The sequence below is a fragment of the Primulina huaijiensis genome, chromosome 13 (assembly GCF_012295235.1).
Source record: "Primulina huaijiensis isolate GDHJ02 chromosome 13, ASM1229523v2, whole genome shotgun sequence".
Lineage (NCBI taxonomy): Eukaryota > Viridiplantae > Streptophyta > Magnoliopsida > Lamiales > Gesneriaceae > Primulina > Primulina huaijiensis.
The window spans coordinates 19,197,583-19,220,332 of NC_133318.1; the positions used below are offsets into that span (position 1 = coordinate 19,197,583).

A 22,750-nucleotide genomic window follows, 5' to 3' on the forward strand; every position below is an offset into this window, starting at 1 on the left:
TTAATTAGCAAAAGATAGAAGTTGTTATGATTTTAAATTAAATACAAATTTTAAAATTATATCTATCGAATTACCATATATCAGATCAGATATAACAACAAACTGTACTGTACCTTCTTTAAATGTTTTTTTTTTTTATATTTTTCAACGATCGAGCATATATATGAAATTAAAGAAACAAGTAATTTTAAAGTCTACGATTAAGTTTGGAGATAAATGAAAGATAAATAGTAATTATATTCTATCTGTATATCTCTACGATTTGATCTTGCATGAGGTTACATTTGGGGAGTTGGATTTGAATTAGAAATCGTACTTTCATATATAATCTTGAAGATATCATTGTTACGCAAACACATAGAATTCAAGATTTAGAATTATCCCAATTTATCTCATCGAGAATTTGAATAAAATTTGTTGGCCTATAAATACACACATACCAAATGATCATTTCTCAGTGTTTTTTTTAAGGTTCCATCTGATTAGAAAGAAAAAATGATGGGCTATTTCAGATTATTTCTGTTGATTTTCTTCACTTTCTATTTGGCTACAAATGCTGTTGAGGTTACATATGATGATAGAGCAATCAAGATCGATGGAGAAAGGAAACTCATCATTTCTGGATCTATTCATTATCCTCGTAGCACTACTGAGGTATGCTTTCTAAAATTGTGTCGCGATTTATCATAATATCGTGATTTTTACGAAATTTAGTTATTTAGTTGATGTTTAAATAATTTCTAAAAATTATTTAATTTAAAATTTTTTTTTGTTGTTGTTGGGATTGTAGATGTGGCCATCATTGATCAAGAAGGCCAAGGAAGGAGGTCTCAATGCCATTGAGACTTACGTTTTTTGGAATGCGCATGAGCCATTATATCGGCAGGTTTGATATTATATATATACTTATTGTTTTATACTAAAAACGTGTGTGCAAAATGCGACTAATCTCCTTTTTTTCACACAGTACACATTCGAAGGTAACTTGGACCTTGTCAAGTTTATCAAGACAATTCAAGATGAAGGGATGTACGCAATTTTGAGAATTGGACCATATGTTTGTGCAGAATGGAATTATGGGTATTATTTATGAACAAATTTAGTTTTTTTTTTTAAAAATATTAATAGTAAAATTGGGAAATTTTACATATTCACTAAATTATATTTTAATATTTTTAATGTATGTGCAGCGGTTTTCCTGTTTGGCTGAATAGTCTACAAAATATCACTTTCAGAACCCAAAATGACGCCTTCATGGTAGTGTGTTATCCATTAACTCAATTGCCTTATTTTCGTTATTGTTTATTTTATGTAAGTAGCATTAATTTGTATATAAATTTTGTTGTTTAATTTGGGTTCAGAATGAAATGAAGATTTTCACAACCTTGATTGTTGATATGATGAAGAAAAATAATCTCTTTGCTTCTGAAGGAGGACCCATTATAATGGCTCAGGTATGTGAAATCTATGCGCGCGGTGTCGCAACCAATCAATTATTTCTCGAATGAAAATTTTTCTAAATTTATGTGTAATTTTTGAAAAAAATTTAATTTCCCAATCAAATTCTAAATTTTTATTCAACGAGAAAATTCAAATATCATATATATGCCAATTACTTAGGTAAACTCCAATTTATTATTGAAGAATCTATTAATTGTATTTTGTTTCTATTTTTTGGACTAAAAATCAGATTGAGAACGAATATGGAAATGNTTGTTTAAATTAATGAACAGATCAATACATGTAATGGTTACTATTGCGACCAGTTTTGGCCTCATAAAAATAGCCCAAAGCTTTGGACTGAAAATTGGAGTGGATGGTTAGTATATATTAATAATTCTTTATATTATTTAATTATTATCAGCTATTATTTTTTTTTCTTAATTTCGTTTTGTCATATATAATTTAAAAATTTACATGATCTTCATATAAATATATAAAATTTATTAAGGTTCAAGGACTGGGGTGGCAAAGACCCACATAGAACAGCAGAAGATCTTGCATTTTCCGTTGGACGATTCTATCAATATGGTGGCACATTGCAAAATTATTATATGGTTTGTGACAGAATTAACTTTTAAATTTTAGGAAACTTATATTTTTTTTAAATGAATTTTTCGCATGTATTTCAAGATCCAAATTGATCATATATTATAAATTATATACGTGGTTGTAGTATCACGGAGGAACGAATTTTGGACGTGTAGCCGGTGGACCGTATATTACTACGTCATATGACTACGATGCCCCCCTAGATGAATATGGTAAAATATACATAATCCAAGAATTAATTATCATATAATATTACTCTTATAATATGCTTCAATATAATTTAACTTTTGTTTTATATTAATGTTGCAGGTAATCTGAACCAACCTAAATATGGACATCTGAAGCAGCTTCATACCCATCTCATGTCAATGGAAAAAATTCTAACTCATGGTGAATCTACAAATAAAGATTATGGGAACTGGATGTCTGTGAGTAAACTAAATTTCCCATTTTCTTTTTCGTTATATGTGTGTGTGTGTGTGTGTGTGTGTCTTGGCTGAAAAGATTATATTAAATTTTATATTATTTTCAATTTGCAGTCCACAATTTACAATTACAATGGTTCAAGGGCATGTTTCTTTGGTAATGCAAATGACAAAGAAGACATAACAATAGATTTTGAAGGCAAGAAATACACTGTTCCATCTTGGTCAGTTAGCATTCTTCCTGACTGTGTCACTGAAGTCTACAACACAGCCCGGGTAGGGAGAAAACGAGGTTTATATTAGGACAGGAATAAAAATTTTGATTAAACCTCGTATGATTTCTAAAAGGGAGACTTTTTTTTTTTTTTTTGGATTTTATGATAGGTGAACGCACAAACATCATTAATGGAGAAGAGATTACCAGAAGATGCTGTGAGAGGACTACATTATAATTTGAATTGGAAGTGGAGAAGCGAGCGAATGGAGCACTTGAGATGTCCCGTTCAGTATAGTAGAAACCTTAAAGGTTTTACTTATGCTAAAGGACTCATTGACCAAAAGCTTGTGACAAATGATACAAGTGATTATCTATGGTACATGACAAGGTATTATACTGTTTCCATGTTGTTTTTTGAAGTTGAAGCTACTTGGACTCGATTTTGTTTGGATCGTAAATGATAAGGTTTTTTCATGCAGTGTGAACTTGTATGGAAATGATCCCATCTGGGGTGAAGAGGTAACATTACAAGTAGACTGCAACTGCCATGTACTTCATGCATTTGTCAATCAGAGACACATTGGTAATTACTATCTTCATCCCACATTCGTGTTTATCTAATTTTGATGATGAATCTCGATTGATTTTCTAAGTTTTGCATTGAATATTAGGATCAAAATGGGTGAGAAATGGGGAATTCAAGTTCGTGTTTGAACGAAACTTTGCACCAAGAGTAGGGACGAATTACATAACCTTGCTTAGTGTAACTCGTCTATCTCATTTTTCGATACTTGGATGGCAACCAACACGTTTGCCCCAGTATCTCCCTATAGATACAGTATATGCATATAAACATGGAATGTGAGGGTATATATAACGACGATAAAAATATCATATGCATACGGATGAAATTGATGGTGACATGTTTTAAATATCATCAAAGTTACCTGTGCTCTATAATGGAACAAACTTATGTTCCAACGTGGGCTTAACATATCCAAGAATTTCATCAAAGCTCCTGGCCTCTCTGGGAAAACGAAACGGCATAGAAGCTCATTTTCAAGATTTGATCTGCCACCCATCTGGAAAAAGTAAGAGAAGTAAGCGCACAAATCGAATGCATACTCTAACCAACACATGTAGAACTTAAGGCAAAAAATGGAATATAAGGACTATATACCAAAACTCGTAGTCTACTTCCACATCTCCCAAGGGACGTAAATTTTTTAAAACGTCCGAGTGATTTTAAAAAAATAATAGAAAATTATACCAAATAGAGAAAACTTTCCTGATCTTTCATGTCAAAATTCGTATAAAACTATAAAACCAAAAAAAATAGATAATGCATGAACGCTCTAAAGCAAAACACTATACCATAGGTGTAAAAAGACAATATTGATCTGACTGACTGACAACAGTCTATTGCAGAAAGCCGCCACGCGACAAATGTTGTCAATACCAAAACAGCATGTGTTCCTCTAATAACTCTCCTTTTATAATGTGTACAATATCGAAATGAAGTTGGACCTCAAACTGATGGAACTGAATTGCTCAGGAAATTGCCTAAATAAATAGCCATCAGGTTCAGCCCTCCTACTTTCAGCAGGTTGCAGTTTTACACACAGAATTTATTGAACATTTCACGAATGTATCAGGCACAAATTCTGATTATGTTTTATTCTGAATTTTATATTCTGCTTATTCTAACAGAATCCCCACCCCCTGGATGGCATTCTTTAAAAGGCATGGTAGAATTTGGAGTCTGAAAGACAACTATCCGGCTCTGCTACACAACATTAAGATAGAACATGTCAAGTTAATGAGCAAACTGGGCTTGTTCGCTTAACAAGATGACCTACGGACAAGAGTTTCAAGATTGAATTTGTTTAATATATTATGAAATTGCTCAAGCTTTTTAAGCTAGCCGGCCTGCATGATTCCTTAACTAGCGTACAAAATTCAAAAGGTAAAAAGAAAAGCCACTTTTTTCAAGTTATGTTAACTCCCCTGTACATTCTTAAAAAAAGCTATGGGCATCGATCAGATTGATGAAACAGAGTGTTCACAAATTCAATTAAATTTAGAAATAACTAAAAAGGCCCTAACCAAATGCCGCAAATGATCTTTGACCAAGTCATTTTCTGTAAGATTAATGGTCAGTAGTTGAGCTGATTTCATTCTTCCTATCATCGCATCCAGTTCCAATTTCGTGTGAAGCCCGACACTGAAGGAAAGAAAAAGAAAAGATAACTCGGAGTGATTTTGGATACAAAAGCACCTGGTTTAAAAAACACTTTCTCAAGAATAGTTTTTTGAAGTGGTTTTTTCTTAAATAGGTAAATGCAGATTATGTTTGCATAAAAATTAAAATATCGAACAAGTTTTTTTTATGTATATTTCTGATAAAGAAGCTGAAACAAAACACCTGAAAAGTACATTTTTTAGCTTCATGATTTTGGATTTTTAAAGTAAAACACCAACAAAATATCACTTTTTTTTAAAGAATTTCTCCATCAAAATACCTTAGTTGTCAATTCTTTGACTTTTACTTTATTTTTTGTGTACTCCATGAGGAAATATGTGAGATGCGCCTCTTACCTATATAATACGAGAGCATTTTCTTTATCTGAATTATATCTGTATTTGAATTCGGTAATATTCATCGGTCCAACCTGCAAACAGACAACTGAAGAACATAAACTTGGATTCATTTCATAAGATGGTGGGAAATAACAGGCCTAGATGGATCAGAAAACCCACGAGCCCACAGAATCGCTTAAAGCTCCCAAGTTCCTCAGGCATGTGAGTGGCAAGTACAGCTTCCCGACGTCCACCAACATCCGCAAGTTCGGTTACCAATCTCAGTCGATCAAAATTCATGTTAGCTCCACTAGTTACCGCGACAACATTTGCACCCTTAATTCCGTAGTACTTACAATAAGCTTCGGCCCCAGCTAAAGAAAGAGCACCGGCCGGTTCTAAAATGCTCCTTTTCTCCTCAAACATATCCTGTCATAAGGCAAAATCAAATACGAGACAGATAATTAACATCTGAAGGACGTCAACCTCGAAAAACTCCATGATTTTTGGCTTGCAGAAAGCCGGATAACAAGAGAATACAAGAACAAGGATGGGGCAAAACAATTTCGCGTATAGATTGATTCAACAACGCAGCAGTCTCTGAGAATGCATCAAGAAGAATGAAAAATGATGAACCCAAACAGTTAAAATGGAATTTAACCTTTATTGATGCACAAATTGCGTCCCGGTTAACAAGAACTACCCCATCTATCAGTTCCCTACAAAGGTTAAACGTCTCTTTGCCAACCTCTTTGACTGCTACACCATCAGCAAAACCTCCAACTTGGTCCAACATAACTTTCCGGCCATGGTACAGAGATAATGCCATTGCATTCGCATCAAATGGCTCCACTCCTATAATTTTTACTTCAGGGGAGACCCTTTTCACATAGGCAGCAATACCAGCAATAAGGCCCCCACCACCGACTGGCACAAATATCGCTTCTAGAGGCTCTTTCATTTGCCGAACAATCTCCATTCCTACTGTGCCCTGCCCTATGATCACATCTGGGTGATCAAAAGGTGGAACGAACGTACGACCCTCCTCTTCGGCTCGTTTTTTGGCATAAGCTTGAGTTTCATCATAAGAATCCCCTACTAGGACAACAGTGGCACCCAGTCCTTCGACCGATTTCCACTATCCATAAAAAGGTTTTAGTAATATTGTTATACCAATAGGGAAGAACAAGAAAACAAAAATCTACAATTAAACAAATCAAATAAGCAATAACCTTAATCTCTGGTGTGGTAACGGGCATAGCGATGACTGCATTGCAGCCCAGTTTCCGAGCGGATAATGCCACACCTTGTGCATGATTTCCGGCAGATGAACATATCACACCTTGTTCGAGTTGCTCCTTCGAAAGCTTTGCCATCATATTATAAGCACCCCGAAGCTTGAATGAAAAAACCTGCGAAGTATAATATCATATTCACATTCCAAGATCTCCTGCCACACCGCACCATAAAGCTACGGACTTCACATCTTTTCTTTTTCCTCAATCAAAAGCTCAGTAAAAACAAAGCACGCCAGGGAAACTTGACCACTACAAAGCTCCAAAACTTTCCCAGAATCAATAATAAATTTATTTGTTGTCCAAATTCAGGGAAAAAAAAGAGTATAGACTAACCAAGATTGAAAGTTTAAAAACGTTTCATGACAATTATTCCATCCAAAAGTTAGAAAATAATAATAATGATAAAGTCACATAATGATTTCCATGGTTAAAAAAAAATTCTACAAAGAAAAATTTGCCATATTTCATCCATCATTCCACATTCAGCTGAAATATTGGAATTTCCATCCTGGCCAATTTGCAATTTCTTGCATGCAAATATGGTGGTTATTTTTTTTCTTATTTGAAGTCGATAAGCATACTGGCAGAAAGATGCCACACACATTATGTAATATTAGCATAAAATTGAGGACATACGGGCTGAAGATCCTCTCTCTTGAGCCAGACATTGACTCCCCACCTATCCGAGAGCTTGGTGGCCAGCTCCAATGGTGACTCGTACGCCACTTCATACACCTTAGAGGATAATATATTCGTCAAATATTCCATTGCATTCAAGCCACCGTTACCCGCCGCACCGTTGTGTGAGTGATTCTTATTCGGTATCAAATACCCGCTCTCGCACTGCAGAGAACTCGGAGAAACTCTCTCCAAATGAGACCCCACATTACTGTCCGGAGGTGGTGACAGTGTAGACATCCTAGGCAGCGGAATCTCGAGGGTCGGTAAAATTTTCGCCACCGACTTCGACAGTGTGGCATGGATCAATGGCTTTATGCATGTGCTCTTTACGGCGGCGGAGGGCTTTTTGACGGTGAATTCTGCAGTAAAAAGTGGGGGTTGCGCATGGCCTGAGAACCGGAGAGCTTCCATTTTCATCGGGAGTTTTACTACTCTGCCGCAGAGAGGAGAAAAACGAGGGAGGAAGGGAGGCACCGGCCAGAAAATTTAATAGAGTATCATACTCTTGAGTATGCGTCGTGCAGTGTAGGAAACTAAAGCGCAAGTGGCCAACAGCGAATCAGAGATTGACACGTTTGAAGTGAATATGTCTATTTGTTTGTGCCGGGTAACTCATTGAACCGCCTGCATGGGAAGCTACTCCTTCCTGACTAAAACGCCGACACCAACGTCGTAACCAGTGATAGAGTCAAAAATATAACTATGCTTGAATCAAAATTTTAAATTTTATATTTTTTTAATATTTTAAATTGATCTATCCGAATTAATATTATATTATTTCAAAATTATACAAAATTTATATATAAATTTAAAAAAAATTAGACCACCTAAATTGCTAAATATGAATGTGGCTCGGTCACTATTCGTAAGGGTATTAGAGTTCACCAAGTAGGTCTTTGATTGATTAAGTTCAATTTTTTTATTAATATTTTTTCGAACGAAGCTATTAATTTATTGTCGTTCAACGAAAATACTATTTTATTAAACATCTCCATAATTTCAATAGTAAAAACTAAAATTTTTTTGTCGTATCTAAAATTTAGGCATCTAATAAAAAAAAAAGAGTTTTGAATGGCGGCAAAGTAATATTATTTATTAATATTACTTTAGTTGTGAGATTTTTATGTTTCAAAAATCATTAATGTAAGAAATTATATAAGATTAAAATAAGCTCACTTTACTAATACTTAAAATTTTTATTTTAGTTTTAAAAAAAACATTCAAGCGTTGTAAGTGACGCGAACTCAAGAGGTATTTGGTCACCAATATATTTATGATGAAAAAATCGCATCAGTGGTTCTTTATTGAATATTTTTTTGTCATTTTCTAAAATGTTCAATTTAAATATTAAATTTGAAAAACCCCACACGAAATTATATTTCAATTATAAACTGTTCATCGTATTATTATTTTGTCGTGTTTTCGTAGTTTGATGCAGACACATGCCCGTAGGAGGGCGTGTTAGGACGGACTTCAAGCTTCCACATAGCAATGGAACAAAAAGCTGCTCTCAGATCCCTCTTTCTTGTTTAATTTTAATTTTAAAATACTACCACGTTCGATTTTAATGGTAACGATCCAAATCAAATATTTTAAATCGTTACACAGTTCAATCGACAACTCCAATTTTTTAAATAATTCAACAACTTAAATATCATATTTGATGACTCTATATATAACAACAGTGACAAATTATTTTTTCGTTCATATCAAATATATAGACTAATATATATTTAATGCGATGCCGGTATTCTAGATACTTATGAATATAATGCGGAATTTTGTGGGACCCAACCTGGCTGCTTGTATCTCTAATTTAATATATGGAACCGTCAGTGTTGACAAAATAATTCATCGTACTGTAAATAAATTAATAAATAATAATAATAATAATAATAATAATAATAATAATAATAATAATAATAATAATACACAAACATTAAAGTATGCATAAGATAAGAAAATATATATCAATATTATTTGACATATTCCAAAAAAAAAAAAGAGTTTTGTAAAATATTAATTTTTGAGCATTTTTTACTTTAAGACTTGAGATTTAACATAGAGAATATCCGAATTTGCCATTGAATTTGATATATAAAAAAAAATTACAAAAGCCTTAAATATTAATACCATGCTAATCGGATCAATTGATAGTATGTAGTGTCGTGTCATGGTCATGGATATCAGCCTCGAGCAAATCTTGTTGTGTTTAATAACGTAGACGATCAAAATCACATTAAAAAAAATTTAAAAAATGCAAATTCTCATGACCCTTTATATAAAACAATAATGAATGCAGAATAATTGTTAGAATATATCTTCCATTTTTTTTTTTGTATTTTAGCTATTTTCATATGAAGTGTCCATGTAATACTGCACACTTCACGATATCACAATGGAAAAAACATGTGTCACTCCACTATGCCATGCCATGCCATCTAATGCTCTCATTGTTCCTTGATTATAAATTAGTCTTTTATTATATTTTCATTTTTAAATATTTACTTTTTATATTAGTTTTTTTTAATTGGATCAGTCCGTCTATGATAAAATAAAAAAATAAAAAAAAAAATTATGGCCCCTATTAATTGGATCTCTTCAATCATATCAGACAACGGGTATGCGGTCAACTTATTTAATTACATTCGCGAAATATTTATGTTAATAATCAATTTTGCGGACACCTTTATATCATGTACAACTCCACCTAGCTATTATTGTTCGGAGAGAATGACGTTAGACTTATTAATTCCTTCTCATAGACTTGCGGACAAAATACAATTAATAGTCAGAGAGCAATAATTGCATGGTCTAAATTTATTTAATTTTGTGGGGATGCCCCATATATTATTCATTCTGTAAAATATAATAGATAAGAATGTTTTCGGTAAATTGTTCAAAAATCTCCAAAAACAAACAAAAATTTGTTTTCAGTGCTCGTGTGAGAAAAATGCCTATGAACTATCTTGACCCACGTGTTTTTTCTTGTATGAAAATTGATACAAAACATTAAAAATATGATATTGATATATGATATTTGAGTAACAGTTGTTTCAGATCTAGTATTAATATATGATTTTTTAAGTACGCAAACCTGTATAGCAAATATTGGTATTACTGACAGATTTGTCCTTTCGGGTGAAAATTATTACAAAATATTGAAAATATAGTACTGATATATGATATTTGGAAATTTTATATATGATACAACATATATATTTTGAGTATAAAATTGAAACACTTTTATGAATATCAACATTTATTACACATGTTTAGGTACTCAAAAATCAAATTTTAGTATCAGATCTGAAATAGTTGGTTATTTCAAATATCATATATTAGTGTTATATTTTTTAATATTTTGTACCAATTTTCATTCAAAAAAACACATGTGAACCCAGAGAGTTCGAACACATTTTGTTATAGATCAGAGAGTGTAAACACATAATATTTTTTTGACAATGACTGAATGCAAATTTAAATTTGAGCATAAAAATTTAAAGAAATTTTAACATTTGGTTTTCATGTAGTACAAATATAAATTATATTTCATTTATAAATATCATATCAAATTGAGTTATAAGCAAAGTAAGAAAGATAAAGGGCTCTTTTGGTGAGACGTGGAGAAATTTACATATAAATGTAAGAACGTGTAACGGGTCATCAACCAAGATCATATAATAGAAGTGGCAAGATGTATGTGAACATCTTGAAAACATTTAATGCATCGTGTTTCTCGAAACTTGAAAATATGTGTGAAGAAATAGCTGATATGACATTCTACAAGATGTTCAACCTGTAACTGACACCTATAAAGTGTCTAACATATCATATCTCGATATATATATCATAGAAAAGATCTTCATATATATATTCTATATCAGTAGAAAAATTCTCTCGTATATATTTTGGATGCATAAATTCATATACATATTACACACATATATACATACAATATATGTGTGTGCGTGTGCGCTGAAGTATAAACCAATATTTCATAGTTCGTAGACTAAAATGAAATAAAAAAATAAAATTTTATAAAAACTCATAAGATGAGACCATTTCATTAGTCAATTTTGTGAGACAAATATCAAACACGACTCTACTCATTAAAAAATTTAATTTATATGTAGAAGTAATATTTTTTTATTATATATATGGATCACTTCGACCCATTTCACAAATATATATTTACAAAGTCATATCACAAGAAATTTATTCTAAATTTTTATGTGAAAAAAAGTTCATGATAAGAAAATTATTGTGTCGAGGTACATGTTAATATAATATATAAATCAAGTAGACAATCGAATAAAAAAATAAAATAAGAGAGCATTCTGAAAAGAATGAGAAAAGAATAAAATACTTACATTTCAAGAAAATAACAGGTAGTCGTGGGTTTTGAGAAATCAGATTTACTCAAATAACACAAAAAATATTAATCAGATCATTTTAAATATCAATTTTGTCAAACAAATCTCGACTCATAAATATTATTTTTCATTAAATATATTAATCGGATCGACTAATCTCATGAATATGTGAAACATGAGACTTAGTCAAAACATGTGAAGCTAACAAAGTTCCAATTTTATTTTTTTTTTTTTTTTTACTTGGATGGCATATGGGGCATTCGTGCTACTTTATTTTTATTAAATATATTGCATGCAGGCTAAGCATTATTAAATATATATAAAATAAAATTGCTATACGTACCCATTTGTTATTAATAAATACTTCTTAGTTCAGTCCAGGCTAACCCATCAAATATTTTGCCGTACGGGTCTTCCATAAATAATGCATGTAATTCGTATATCAAATTTCCACTCCCCCGAAAGTTAATCATAAAACATAAGTAGGGTGATTATAAAAATTTTCGTGGATTATCTTAATTTTTTTATGCATTTTTGTTGATTAAAAAAAAGGTGGAAATTACGATCAGAAAGACTAATATAGTTGTTGAAAGGCGTAAATAGAAAAAAAAAATGTATTTATATTTATTTTATATTTGATCATTTCACCTCATAAAAGAATATCTTAATATAAATTAAATCTTTCCTATCATTTTTCGTACGTTATTTATATGTATTTAATAAAGTATTAACAAGCACAATAAAATTTTGAAACGATCATGAGCTGCCAAACACAAAATTCGACTCATAATCATGTTCAAACATGTTCGAACTCATTTCGAAAAAAAGTAAAAGTAAAATAATATTTGAGCAGACTCAAAATTTCTATCTACATCAGTTGATGCTAGTAACCACAGAAAGTCAGAAACTGAGGGGCAAACAAGAAATCTTTTGAATCATTTTGTCACATTTACAAATGATAAACCAAAACAGAAATACAATCTTTCGAAAAAGACCAATTCCCAAGGCTTCATCTCTTTTTTGTATGAAATGAAAAATGAAACTACCTTACTCGTTTTATCCATCACCTTTCATTTCTATGAATCCTAAGTACAGCAAATGTTAAAAAGGACAAACCTTTGAGGAGAGCCCGATTTCTAGTCTAGTGTCGTGGGATCCAGGCCAAGAATCTATGCTGGAAGATGATTTACATAAACAGGAGGCATCCGACGTATAAAAATATATGCAGCGAGAGAGCATTAATAATCTGATATGTACTTTTGAAGGGTACGTTACTTGACGAGCTGCTGCTCATGATTAATTCTCCAGCATTTACCATTTCGTCTTTCCCAAATGTTATGGAGACATTCACAGACAAATAACCTGCAGAAATGTGATTCAGATGTCTTAAATGGTTTACAGTTGCGGACTTTTGAGATAAAACGAGTTTTCAGCTAGATGATCAAATGACGGGCCTATAAGCCACTAGTAGCCTTTTAGATGAGACATTTGATAAGGTAGTCTCAATTTCTGGCAGGATCTACGTGGGATGGCAATGTTATTCTAAGTAGAATGATGAAACATAAGGGAAAGAAAATCGAAAACTTACAATAGTCTGCCCACCCTACTCTCTGATGAGGCAAATCATAAACAAAGATTTTGTCTTTAAGAACAAGGTCTGTAACAAGAAAATAGCAGTTGAACTTTGTCCCACATTTGATCGGTGAACTTGTGAATAAGATACACATTTGCCTATCCATTATGACTATAATTCGAATATTCACGGAAAATCCCTTTTGAACAAGGTAGTCAACTGGTCTTAAAACCAAGGATGCACCTCCAGCAAAATTGAAAGAAACAGGTGGGAACGACTCTGTCACACTGTTTAACAACAGAAAACGATCTCATTATACTGTCCAAACAGTCTCATGTTAAGAATGTTTTGTCAAGTATCATTTCGAGTCAGAAACGAAATTGGTGATCATATAACAATCAAAATAATGGGGAATCCAATTAACCTTGTCGAGACTAGACAGCATTCATTTCCATCGGAAACAATTGGTGTCACATGAGGAGAAAGAGATGAAGTAACCTGCAAAACCAGTAATACATCAGGAAAGAAGTTGGGATGATGCTGATTTCATTAATGAAAGTTTCATAAGACCTCATAGTTCAAATAGATTTAAACAAGACTCTCTCTCGTTTATGCTGCCCATGAACTTGGGTGAACATCTGGCTCCTTTGTCATAGATAGTGGCAACATCAACTAATATAACATAATAGTTTGTGATTTTATTCCAAAAACGGTGGGTTAATTTAAAACAAGATCATAGTTCCAATCCATCAGCTCTGTAAAGAGAACTTACCGAGGGAATGGGAAATAACAATTGCCCCTGCTATCTTGCGTGGTATAGCAATCGAAATACGACATTAGTGTTATTGTAAGGATTATAAAGATTTGAATTTTGCATTGTCAATTTGTTATTGTGAGAATCGTTCAAAAAATATTAATAAAGAAAATTATTGTTATTGTTGTTGTTTTATACATATTGTTATTCCCTAAAGCATGATTTTATCCCCCTCTCTCACAGCATTGTTGTTATTTTCAACTCTAAATATTTTACCATCCTTCATAAACTAACAGATGTTAACATTCTAATCCAGTACAGTCAATATATTTTTAGAACTTTTTCCATATATTCTGATAAAAACTAAATAATCTAACTCATTCAACATTCTTACATAATAACAATTGCAGTAAAAATTATTACAGTCAAAAAATAAAACTATAAATACATCTCATTCTCCAATACATTATTCGAAAGTATATTTACAAAAATATATTTCAACCAAATATTTCACCAGAAATTTTGACATGATATTCAAGCAGAAGGTTGAACTACAAAGAGAGACAAGCAGGTGTCGCGCTATCCAAAAATCCCAAAACAGGTTTACATGAAATAAAAATCTTACTACATAGTTACAGGAGAAATCACACAAGTTTGAATAACAGATTTTTGTTTGGTGACACATACACATGGAAGAAACATTCAAGCTGTGAATGATGTCCTTGCAGAAAGATGGGTAATAGAGCGTTTATGGTAAGTGTAGCGCATCTTCTTGTATTTTTGTACAAAAGCTGGTAGATCGTTCTCTCTGTCAAGAAGCTGCCTGTGAAAGGCATTGGATTCCTCTTCTGTGTCATTCATTGCAGCTACACAATGCAACCACGACTATCGATCAGACAACAGTCGTATTGATGATAAGTAGTTCAATAATTTCAATTTCCAGCCTCCTTGAAAACCATATGCATGGTTTTGAGGAAAACATCTGTCCCTTCAGTAATATGCAAATGTCGTGAAAGTTTAGGCTTAAAGAAATGCATGAGGAAAAGTTCAAGATCCAAGGCGCAAAAGTTCAATCAAGTTTGTCAAGAAGAATGAATTATATATATGATGCAGGAAATAAGTATCGTGTTTCATGAAAAATGAAGAAAAATGTTGGAAGAAGGGAGAAAGATTTGTTGTATAATCAACAGATCATAATAAGTAAAGCCCAACTTAAATCAGATAATTCTGGGGCAAATTGGGAAAAAAGGGTCTGGACGAGTCAAACAGGATAAGACTCTGATTGTAATGAGTGTGTAAGAATCACTTTCCTCCTAGTCGAAACAAATACTTGTATAGTTGTATGTGAAACCAAGAAAGAGACTGGGTTACTGCTTCCAAATTTTAAAGTTCAATACAAAATATGTAAGAGTAACAAATTAGCTGTATAAAACATGCAGTTAAAACTACCTTGTAGTCTATGCAGAAGAGAAGAGGGAGAATAACATTTCATTGTTTCTTCCTTTTTCCTCTCTAAATCATGCAGGTTTTCTTGTGCAGAGGCCAGCTCCGTTGTTCGAATGATTCTACACTGAAGCCACAAAAAGAAGATAAACACGATTTCAATCATTTACTTACGTCTAAATTAAATGCTGAAGGAAAATATAAAGTAAATGCCTTCTCAGAGGGCAAAAACTTTACCTGATTCCTAAGCTCCATTATGCGTGGTTCTTTTTCCAGATTCTCTCCTGCAAGCGAAATATCAACAATTTTATTTGATTATGATCATAATGTAGTCTTGCACTCAAATAGAAATTAAAGCAAAAGTAAATAAAGAACTTACTAGCAAGCTGCAGTGTTTCGTTCCTCAGTTCATCTCTGACCTAATTTGGTTATAAAGAAAATTGCAAGTGTGTCAAAATAGTTCTGGCAATTAAACTCGCAATGATGTGAATGAAGAAAATACAGCGTCAAAATGAGAGGAGTCATGTGTGAGTGCAAAGACGACAGAAACTCAAATCATATCAAATGACAAGAGACAGTCCAGCGTATTTTTTGACATGCATTAAACGAAAAAACTCAGATCGATAAAAAACAATGATTGGCTTCAGGAAACAGTCACACCCCTTTTAAATGTTCAGAAGCTAATGGAAGGTCAAAATTATTAGTATTCGTCAATTTAAAAGGTATGCCATTATGACACAACATAAAAGGCCCCAAACTTATTGTTTTTACCTACTTAAGACACTTGTATCGCACAATTCTAAAAAAACCTATCGTAGAAAAAGTGCAGAACCCTGCATGTGAACCTTGTTCAAGTAAGATGATTGAACAGTGGAGTGCGGGCATATTATAAAAACCACGAAATGTAACTTACCCTGTTTTGAGTTTTGACAGGTTCAAGTGAAAGTAAGAGGTTCTGATATGCCTCCTTGTCGGATAGGAGCTTCCTCAGCTCATCAACACTGAAACATCAAAAAATGGAGAAGATGACGAGACACTCTACAAGTTTACAGATATATGACAATTTACTGCCAAAATTATTTACATACACGTTTATATTAATTTTTTTTCAGATGACAAAGTAAGAGAATGTGATCATGTTAAGATAATTGGATTCTAAACAAATAGAGAAAGCTTAAAAGCAGTATCTAACATGTGACACTCACTTTCACACTTCATCACTATCTTATGTGAGGAGATAAAGAACAACTTAATTGATGAATTAGATGTGAACCCCGAAAATATATCAATAAGACACATAAACATATGATAAACAAATCCACAAAATTGCTAGTTCAACAAAGGCTTACACTACCATAGAAAGCTTCAACCTGTTGCTTATACATCTAGCAGGAACCTAAGCCACACGTTAGGTACGAACCCCGACCATTTACTAATAAAGAGGTCAGAACCTGGTATCAATTTGTAGATGCCACATCCAAACAGCTATTATATGACGATGATAAGTCGAGTTTCGATTGCCACAAAGATCACGCTCCTATAAAATCTTTTGTTCAAGAAGAGCACAAATAATACTCTTAATTCAATATTAAAACTCAAAGTATCTAGGAAAAAGGATATACATAAATCTCGCTTAAGTGCCTTGTTAGGTATAAGAACCTGCCTATAGTTACCACATGGGCCTAAAAGAAGACTTGATTAACCAAAACATATCCAAACAAGTAATGCCTGAAAACCAACAAAAATAATCAAGAATGAGCCCAGCAAAGAAAAAAATGACACAATTGTTTGTTTGTTTGTTTTTTTTTATCTCAGGACTACCCATACTAAATTCATCTCCTCCAAAGCTTCGAATAGAAGAATTCTCATGAAAGAACACTGAACAAATATAAGATCCTGATTCTCCACCTCCTTCCGACACAAAACACATCAATTAGGACACAAAGGATACAAAGACCATTTCTTTTGCATCATATCACAAGTGAGCAATTTACCCAGCACTGCAGTCCACGAGAATATTTGAACCTTAGATGGGATAGGGCTTTTCCAAAGTACATTAAAGGACGGGAACACAGGGACATCCCTAATCGGAAATAAAGACTCATAAAATGATTTGACTTAGAAAACTCCTTAACAATCCCCAACCCACACCCTGGTATATTCAACCCTTCAACCAATCCGACACTCTCTAAAGATCCTAACAAAGATCCCTCGGATCCCTCCGCATATGCAAATCCCAAGATATAGAAGGAGCGGAGGAATAATCCTCCAACTGGACGAAATTAGAAATAGTGTCATTATGAACCAATGAAAGTTGAACTTCTAACATAATCTTTCTTCATTTTTCCTTTATGAACATTTACCACCATGAGATCGTCTACTTTTTTTTATCCCATTGGTGAGTAACGACGCCCTTGACCGATCTTCAGTTAAACTGTTGATTGGTACAGGTTAGGAACGACAATGTGATAAAGTCATCGAATTTCTCTTCCTATTAAGGTACTCAAAAAAATCATATTTTTACAACTTTACCAAGCAGGAACTAATGCCTTAAAACACAGAACAAAATTGATGAAAAGTAGAATTATTTAATGGATTAATCATCCCATTTAACTTAATGATACAAAGCACTCACCTTTTATCTTTCAACGAAGCAATGATGCCTCCGGCTTCTGCAGGTGAAACATTCACCAGAGAGTTTTGTCGATCTACATGTCTTGACACAGTGAAGCCGCTAGAACTGCTGGAGCCAGCGCCAGGCGTCGCCGGGCGTGAAAAGCTTGGTGAACCAACAACAGAAGGGGGATACCACGAATTTGTAGGCATCTCCTGTGGCCGTGGCTGAGATTGCTGCTCCTGAGAATTCCTACAATTCGATTAGAAACAATAAAAGATTAATAAATTCCAGGCCTAATAAAGCAAAGGTCTCATCGCGAAAGGCAAATAAACCATGTAAAACAGAAAAAGTTCAAAGCATCAATTAATATTAAATCATTACTTCCTTCCAATGGAAACCGATTGATTTGAGAAACAAATGATTACCAAAAATTCTTGAACATGACTTTGAAATGGTGTCAGTCGTCGATTGTAGGATGAATTCCAAAGGGATCAGAAAGAGGATCGAAAACCCTAAAAGAAAAAATCGATTGTCGTCTTCAATGGAGAGACCAAGCTATCTGAGTTTGATAAGCCTTGACTTGAAATGTAGCATTTACCAAGTTATCTTTTATTTTTATTAAATTTGCGTTGTGAATATTCACATTTTTATGATGCCTCTATATATCCGAATATTAATTTTGTAAAACAAATTTTTTATTTGAATATTCATATTTTTATGATTCCAATATATTTTTGAATATTAATTTTGTGAAATGAATTTTCGATTTGATTTACTCAATAAAAAATATTATTTTTATATCAAGATTATTATTTTTTATTACATTGCATGTATGTCAATCTTACAAATATACATGTGTATGATGCTCCATTATCTAATTGCTCTGAAGTTTCTGAAATTAGTAATCCTAATATTACCCTTGACTTTTCAATTGCCAATAACTGCATCTCCATTTTCATGTAACAATTTCTTTTAGTTAATTAATTAAAATAACTAAATATTTACTATGTCGCGTGTTAAGTCTAACCATGATTTTTATATAAATGGAGCATTTGAAACTAATAACATTTATAACCAATTATAATTTTTCACAAAACATCAAACATTTCATCATACAATTGATATCATAAAAAAAATATCAATTTGATTATCATAAGCTACTAGTTGGTACAATTATTGAGAGAAATTTTATTTTACGAATTCTAATAGTATACTAAGTAAAGGGAAGTTATACAAGGAAAATATTATGACAAAGAAATATACATCTTGAATATGTAATAATCACATCTAAATTTTTGGCATTGATATATCGATAAGTCAATTCGCGACGTGGACGTCGTATTCTAAAAAAAAGGGTTATTGTTAAACTATTGTATCACATTTGTTGAAATGAAAGTTTGAAATAACTTACAATTGATCCATATAAAAACTTAATTAATCATTTTTGTAAAATAATGATGAATACTAAGTAACTCTACATAGACTCATTGTATAGTCACGCTTGCGAAGACGAAAGTCTGAGACATGATAGGTACAACATAAATTACATGATGACGAGAGGATGTGCGTAGGACTGATAAAATCCCCAAAAATCTCGATTCGTATTTGTTACTGGACTATTAACCAATTTCTTAAAATGAGAAAATGATCTATTATTACAAGAAAATCATGTCTGATGTGTACTGATGTACTGATTGATGTCAAATGTTTTCTCCTGATTGCAGATAACAAGAGAGTTATACTTCTCTCCCAATGTTAATTAATTTTTATACATAACACAAAATTTATTTAATTTTTTAAAAATAAAAATTTAATAAAGAAATGAAAATTTATTCAGTAAGGAAGAACAGGCCCAACTTGACTCCCCTTCCCCAGACGTAAACTTGAAAATGATCTCCTCAACTTGGACGACACACGATGAAGTTGGTTCACTGGTCTCGTCCTATACGATTCACTCCTCTTCAATTTACCCCTCGAAGAAGATGAAGCAATCCCGGGATTACTCGATCTGATTTCTCCTTCATTTTGAATGTTAATCCCGACAAAAGATGGGTCCATTGAAATGGATCGATTCAATCCGCCGATCGAACGTTGCGCCGATTTCATCTCCGCCACGTGCGGCAGCTCCAACGACATACAGTGGCGGAGCAGGCCAAAGCGTCGTGCACTCGGCAGTGATGGTTCCATGTTATCCGGCGTGTAACAAGCTTCTTCGTCAGGATTGTAATTTTGTCTGCGCGGTAACTGCCGAAGTTTCTTGGGGATTGTCTTGCGTCAGAATCGGGGACCTGCACAAGGGGCAGCTCGTGTGGGCAAGAAACCATTGATCGATGCATGGAACATGAAAAGCGTGCTTGCAGTTAGGCAGTGATCGGACCAGATCGTCGTCCTCCAAACCCCCTAGACACACGACACATTCTTCTTGATCCAATCGGAGGTACTGGTCACCGCCTTTCACGGCGGAGAACGCAAGAACAGGGATGGCGTCGAGAACTTTCTTCTCCACTCCAGGTGAGACGACGACCGGCACGGGTTGCGCAGCTGTGGTGGTGAGTTCCTGTCGCCGCCTCAAGAAGTACTTGACGAGGAATAAATGGTAGACGATTATGGCCACAGATGTGACAACTATGCCCGCCGTGGAGATCAGCAATGGAGATAAAAATGAACTGGAGTGTGCTCTAGTTTGTGATCCAGGCGGTGAAGTCACTCCCTCCATAGATCATGATCTAGTAGATTCTGCCGCAGATTTCATTTAGGAATCCTTTTCTGTGTCTGTTTTTGAGACGTGGATTCAAGAAAACGGTGGGTCAGTAAGAAATAAGAAATGAACAAGAGAAGATTTTTGTCTGATGAATGGCACAACGGCATGTATTGTTTATAGATTTATAAGAAAAAATGAACACGCGTTATATTTAAGATTGATTTAGGGTTGTAGGATTTAAAATTGTGGTGATTGATGCAACAGGTGGAGCTGAATCCGGCTATGGGATATAGAAATTTTCTTGGTTTATATATTAACGTTGCATGAAATTTGACAGCTGGATTGCAATTTGTCATTCCATATATTAAGAAATGACAATAACTTGTGTGAGACGATTTAACGGATCATATTTTGTGAGACATATATTTTATTTGAGTCATCAATGAAAAATTATTATTTTTTATGCTAAGAGTATTACTTTTTATTGTGAATATCGTTAAGGTTGACCCGTCTCATAGATAAAGATTCATGAGACCGTCTCACAAGAGACCTACTCTATCAAGAAATGTTACGTGCACAGTTCTAATATTGTGCGCATAATATTTATGTGACGTGGATGTGTGAAGTATAAAAATGCAAGAAAAATTAAAAAATCTAACTTTTAAAATCACGATTACTATAAATTTATATTTTTAATAAATAAAATATAACCTCAAAACAAAAAAAAAACTATTAAAAATTGATTAATAAATTTATGGCATATTTATATTTTCAATAAATTATAAAAATTTACAAGATATAAAATATAAAAAAGAAAGATATTGAAATACGAACAAGAACGCTTGTGCTACTCAAATATGGAATGAAAAACGTGAAACTATGACTAAGTTTTCTGCAGATAGTTGCTATAATTTTTTCGAGATTTATGTTGTTATTGTTAATTGTCCCATATCGGTTGGATGAATAACCTGGAAGTTGCATATATGGATTTGGACAATCCTCCCCTCTTGAACTAGCTTTTGGGGTTGACTTAGATCCAAGTTTCAATCTTAACATGGTATCAGAGCCAGGTTCCACCGTTATGTGTTGGACTGTCTATAGTTAGGCCACCCGTTCTGCCCATAGTTGAGTCATTTGTAAACTTCACGCTCCAGATGTTCATTCTTGGGCGTGAATGGGTGTGTTGGTTGTCCCACATCGGTTGGATAAATAACCTAGAAGCTACATATATGGACTTGGACAATCCTCCCCCATTGAGCTAACTTTTGGGGTTGAGTTAGGTCCAAGTTCCAATCTTAACAGTTATCTCTTCCGTCCATGATTTTTTTTTTTTTTGCAAACTGCTGGACGGTTTCTCCGCTCTTCCCACGACTCACAATATGCCATATTTCTTTCTCACAATCTTCTCCTATCTACACGCTTTATATATTCAAACACTTTAATTTGATAAGCTTCTTTTAATTTGTTTGTTAACATAAATTCTATGTATCCATGGCCGCTTTTCCCCACACCTTGGACTCTACAATCTGATGCAACAACTACGATCCATCAAAATCTTGCCCATCTATATTCTTCTGATTGTGGAGGAAATCAGACGAAGACAGAAGATGTAATCACCAACCAATAGATTATGTCTATTACTTTAAGGTCATGGTGTAAGTTCTTATGAACCATAAATACCCCTATAAGATCACAAAAATATTTAATGTCTATTTAATTTTTTTTAAAAATATGATAAAAATTTATTTTAGTAAATTCATGGATAATTTATAAGTAACATATCTCAATAATATTTTCTTTTAACTTTTATCTGAAATTTTGATTTTTTTTTTTAAAAAAAATCACATCACCACTAACTTAAAATATTATTGTAAAAAAATATTTTGAATTTTAACATGATATCTAAATATTTTACACAAATATTATTTTGCACAAAAAAACAATTAATATGTATGCANTTTTATAGGAAAATTTGATTCAGTGCTTTAGAATCAATATCAGTTGTATGACTTCCGAGGCAAAACAAAATCATG

General features: G+C 33.1%; 3 protein-coding genes and 1 pseudogene across 4 annotated transcripts; 1 reads left to right on the top strand and 3 right to left on the bottom strand.

The window, feature by feature from the left end:
• Positions 1–486: 486 nt before the first annotated feature.
• Positions 487–3,315, top strand: LOC140991316 (beta-galactosidase 15-like; annotated as a pseudogene).
• A 67-nt stretch (positions 3,316–3,382) lies between these two features.
• On the bottom strand, positions 3,383–7,903 carry LOC140991841 (threonine dehydratase 1 biosynthetic, chloroplastic-like). Its single transcript, XM_073462000.1, has 8 exons — positions 7,209–7,903; positions 6,507–6,686; positions 5,936–6,412; positions 5,455–5,703; positions 5,293–5,366; positions 4,801–4,918; positions 3,642–3,776; positions 3,383–3,521 (listed from the first exon to the last, which is right to left on the bottom strand). Exons 1-8 carry the CDS (start codon positions 7,668–7,670, stop codon positions 3,453–3,455), a joined length of 1,764 nt encoding a protein of 587 aa, XP_073318101.1. The 5' UTR covers positions 7,671–7,903; the 3' UTR covers positions 3,383–3,452.
• Positions 7,904–14,364: 6,461 nt separating this feature from the next.
• On the bottom strand, positions 14,365–18,613 carry LOC140956287 (vacuolar protein-sorting-associated protein 37 homolog 1-like). 2 transcript variants are annotated; one of them, XM_073413001.1, is made up of 7 exons: positions 18,442–18,612; positions 18,035–18,265; positions 16,313–16,400; positions 15,779–15,818; positions 15,637–15,683; positions 15,406–15,526; positions 14,365–14,822 (listed from the first exon to the last, which is right to left on the bottom strand). In XM_073413001.1, the coding sequence occupies exons 1-7, from the start codon at positions 18,456–18,458 to the stop codon at positions 14,659–14,661; spliced, it is 708 nt and encodes a 235-aa protein (XP_073269102.1). In that variant the 5' UTR covers positions 18,459–18,612; the 3' UTR covers positions 14,365–14,658. The 2 variants fall into 2 exon arrangements, with proteins under 2 accessions (XP_073269102.1, XP_073269103.1); XM_073413002.1 differs by having other exon boundaries at positions 14,783–14,944; positions 18,442–18,613.
• A 1,618-nt stretch (positions 18,614–20,231) lies between these two features.
• LOC140991317 (RING-H2 finger protein ATL17-like) lies at positions 20,232–20,732 on the bottom strand. The gene has a single exon (XM_073461229.1). It carries the CDS (start codon positions 20,730–20,732, stop codon positions 20,232–20,234), a length of 501 nt encoding a protein of 166 aa, XP_073317330.1.
• Positions 20,733–22,750: the final 2,018 nt, after the last annotated feature.

Bases quoted from the DNA above. Each gene is read 5' to 3' on its own strand.
- LOC140991841 (XM_073462000.1), bottom strand. From the start codon at position 7,670: ATGAAAATGGAAGCTCTCCGGTTCTCAGGCCATGCGCAACCCCCACTT. The intron at 5,367-5,454 runs GTGGGTTTTCTG...GTCTGTTTGCAG, and splicing joins TTAAGCGATTCTGTGGGCTC to GTTGGACCGATGAATATTAC. The intron at 4,919-5,292 runs GTAAGAGGCGCA...TCTTTCCTTCAG, and splicing joins AATGCTCTCGTATTATATAG to TGTCGGGCTTCACACGAAAT.
- LOC140956287 (XM_073413001.1), bottom strand. The intron at 16,401-18,034 runs GTGAGTGCTTTG...TTGATGTTTCAG, and splicing joins GCTTCGTTGAAAGATAAAAG to TGTTGATGAGCTGAGGAAGC. The intron at 14,823-15,405 runs GTAGTTTTAACT...TGCATTGTGTAG, and splicing joins TCTTCTGCATAGACTACAAG to CTGCAATGAATGACACAGAA.
- LOC140991317 (XM_073461229.1), bottom strand. From the start codon at position 20,732: ATGGAGGGAGTGACTTCACCGCCTGGATCACAAACTAGAGCACACTCC.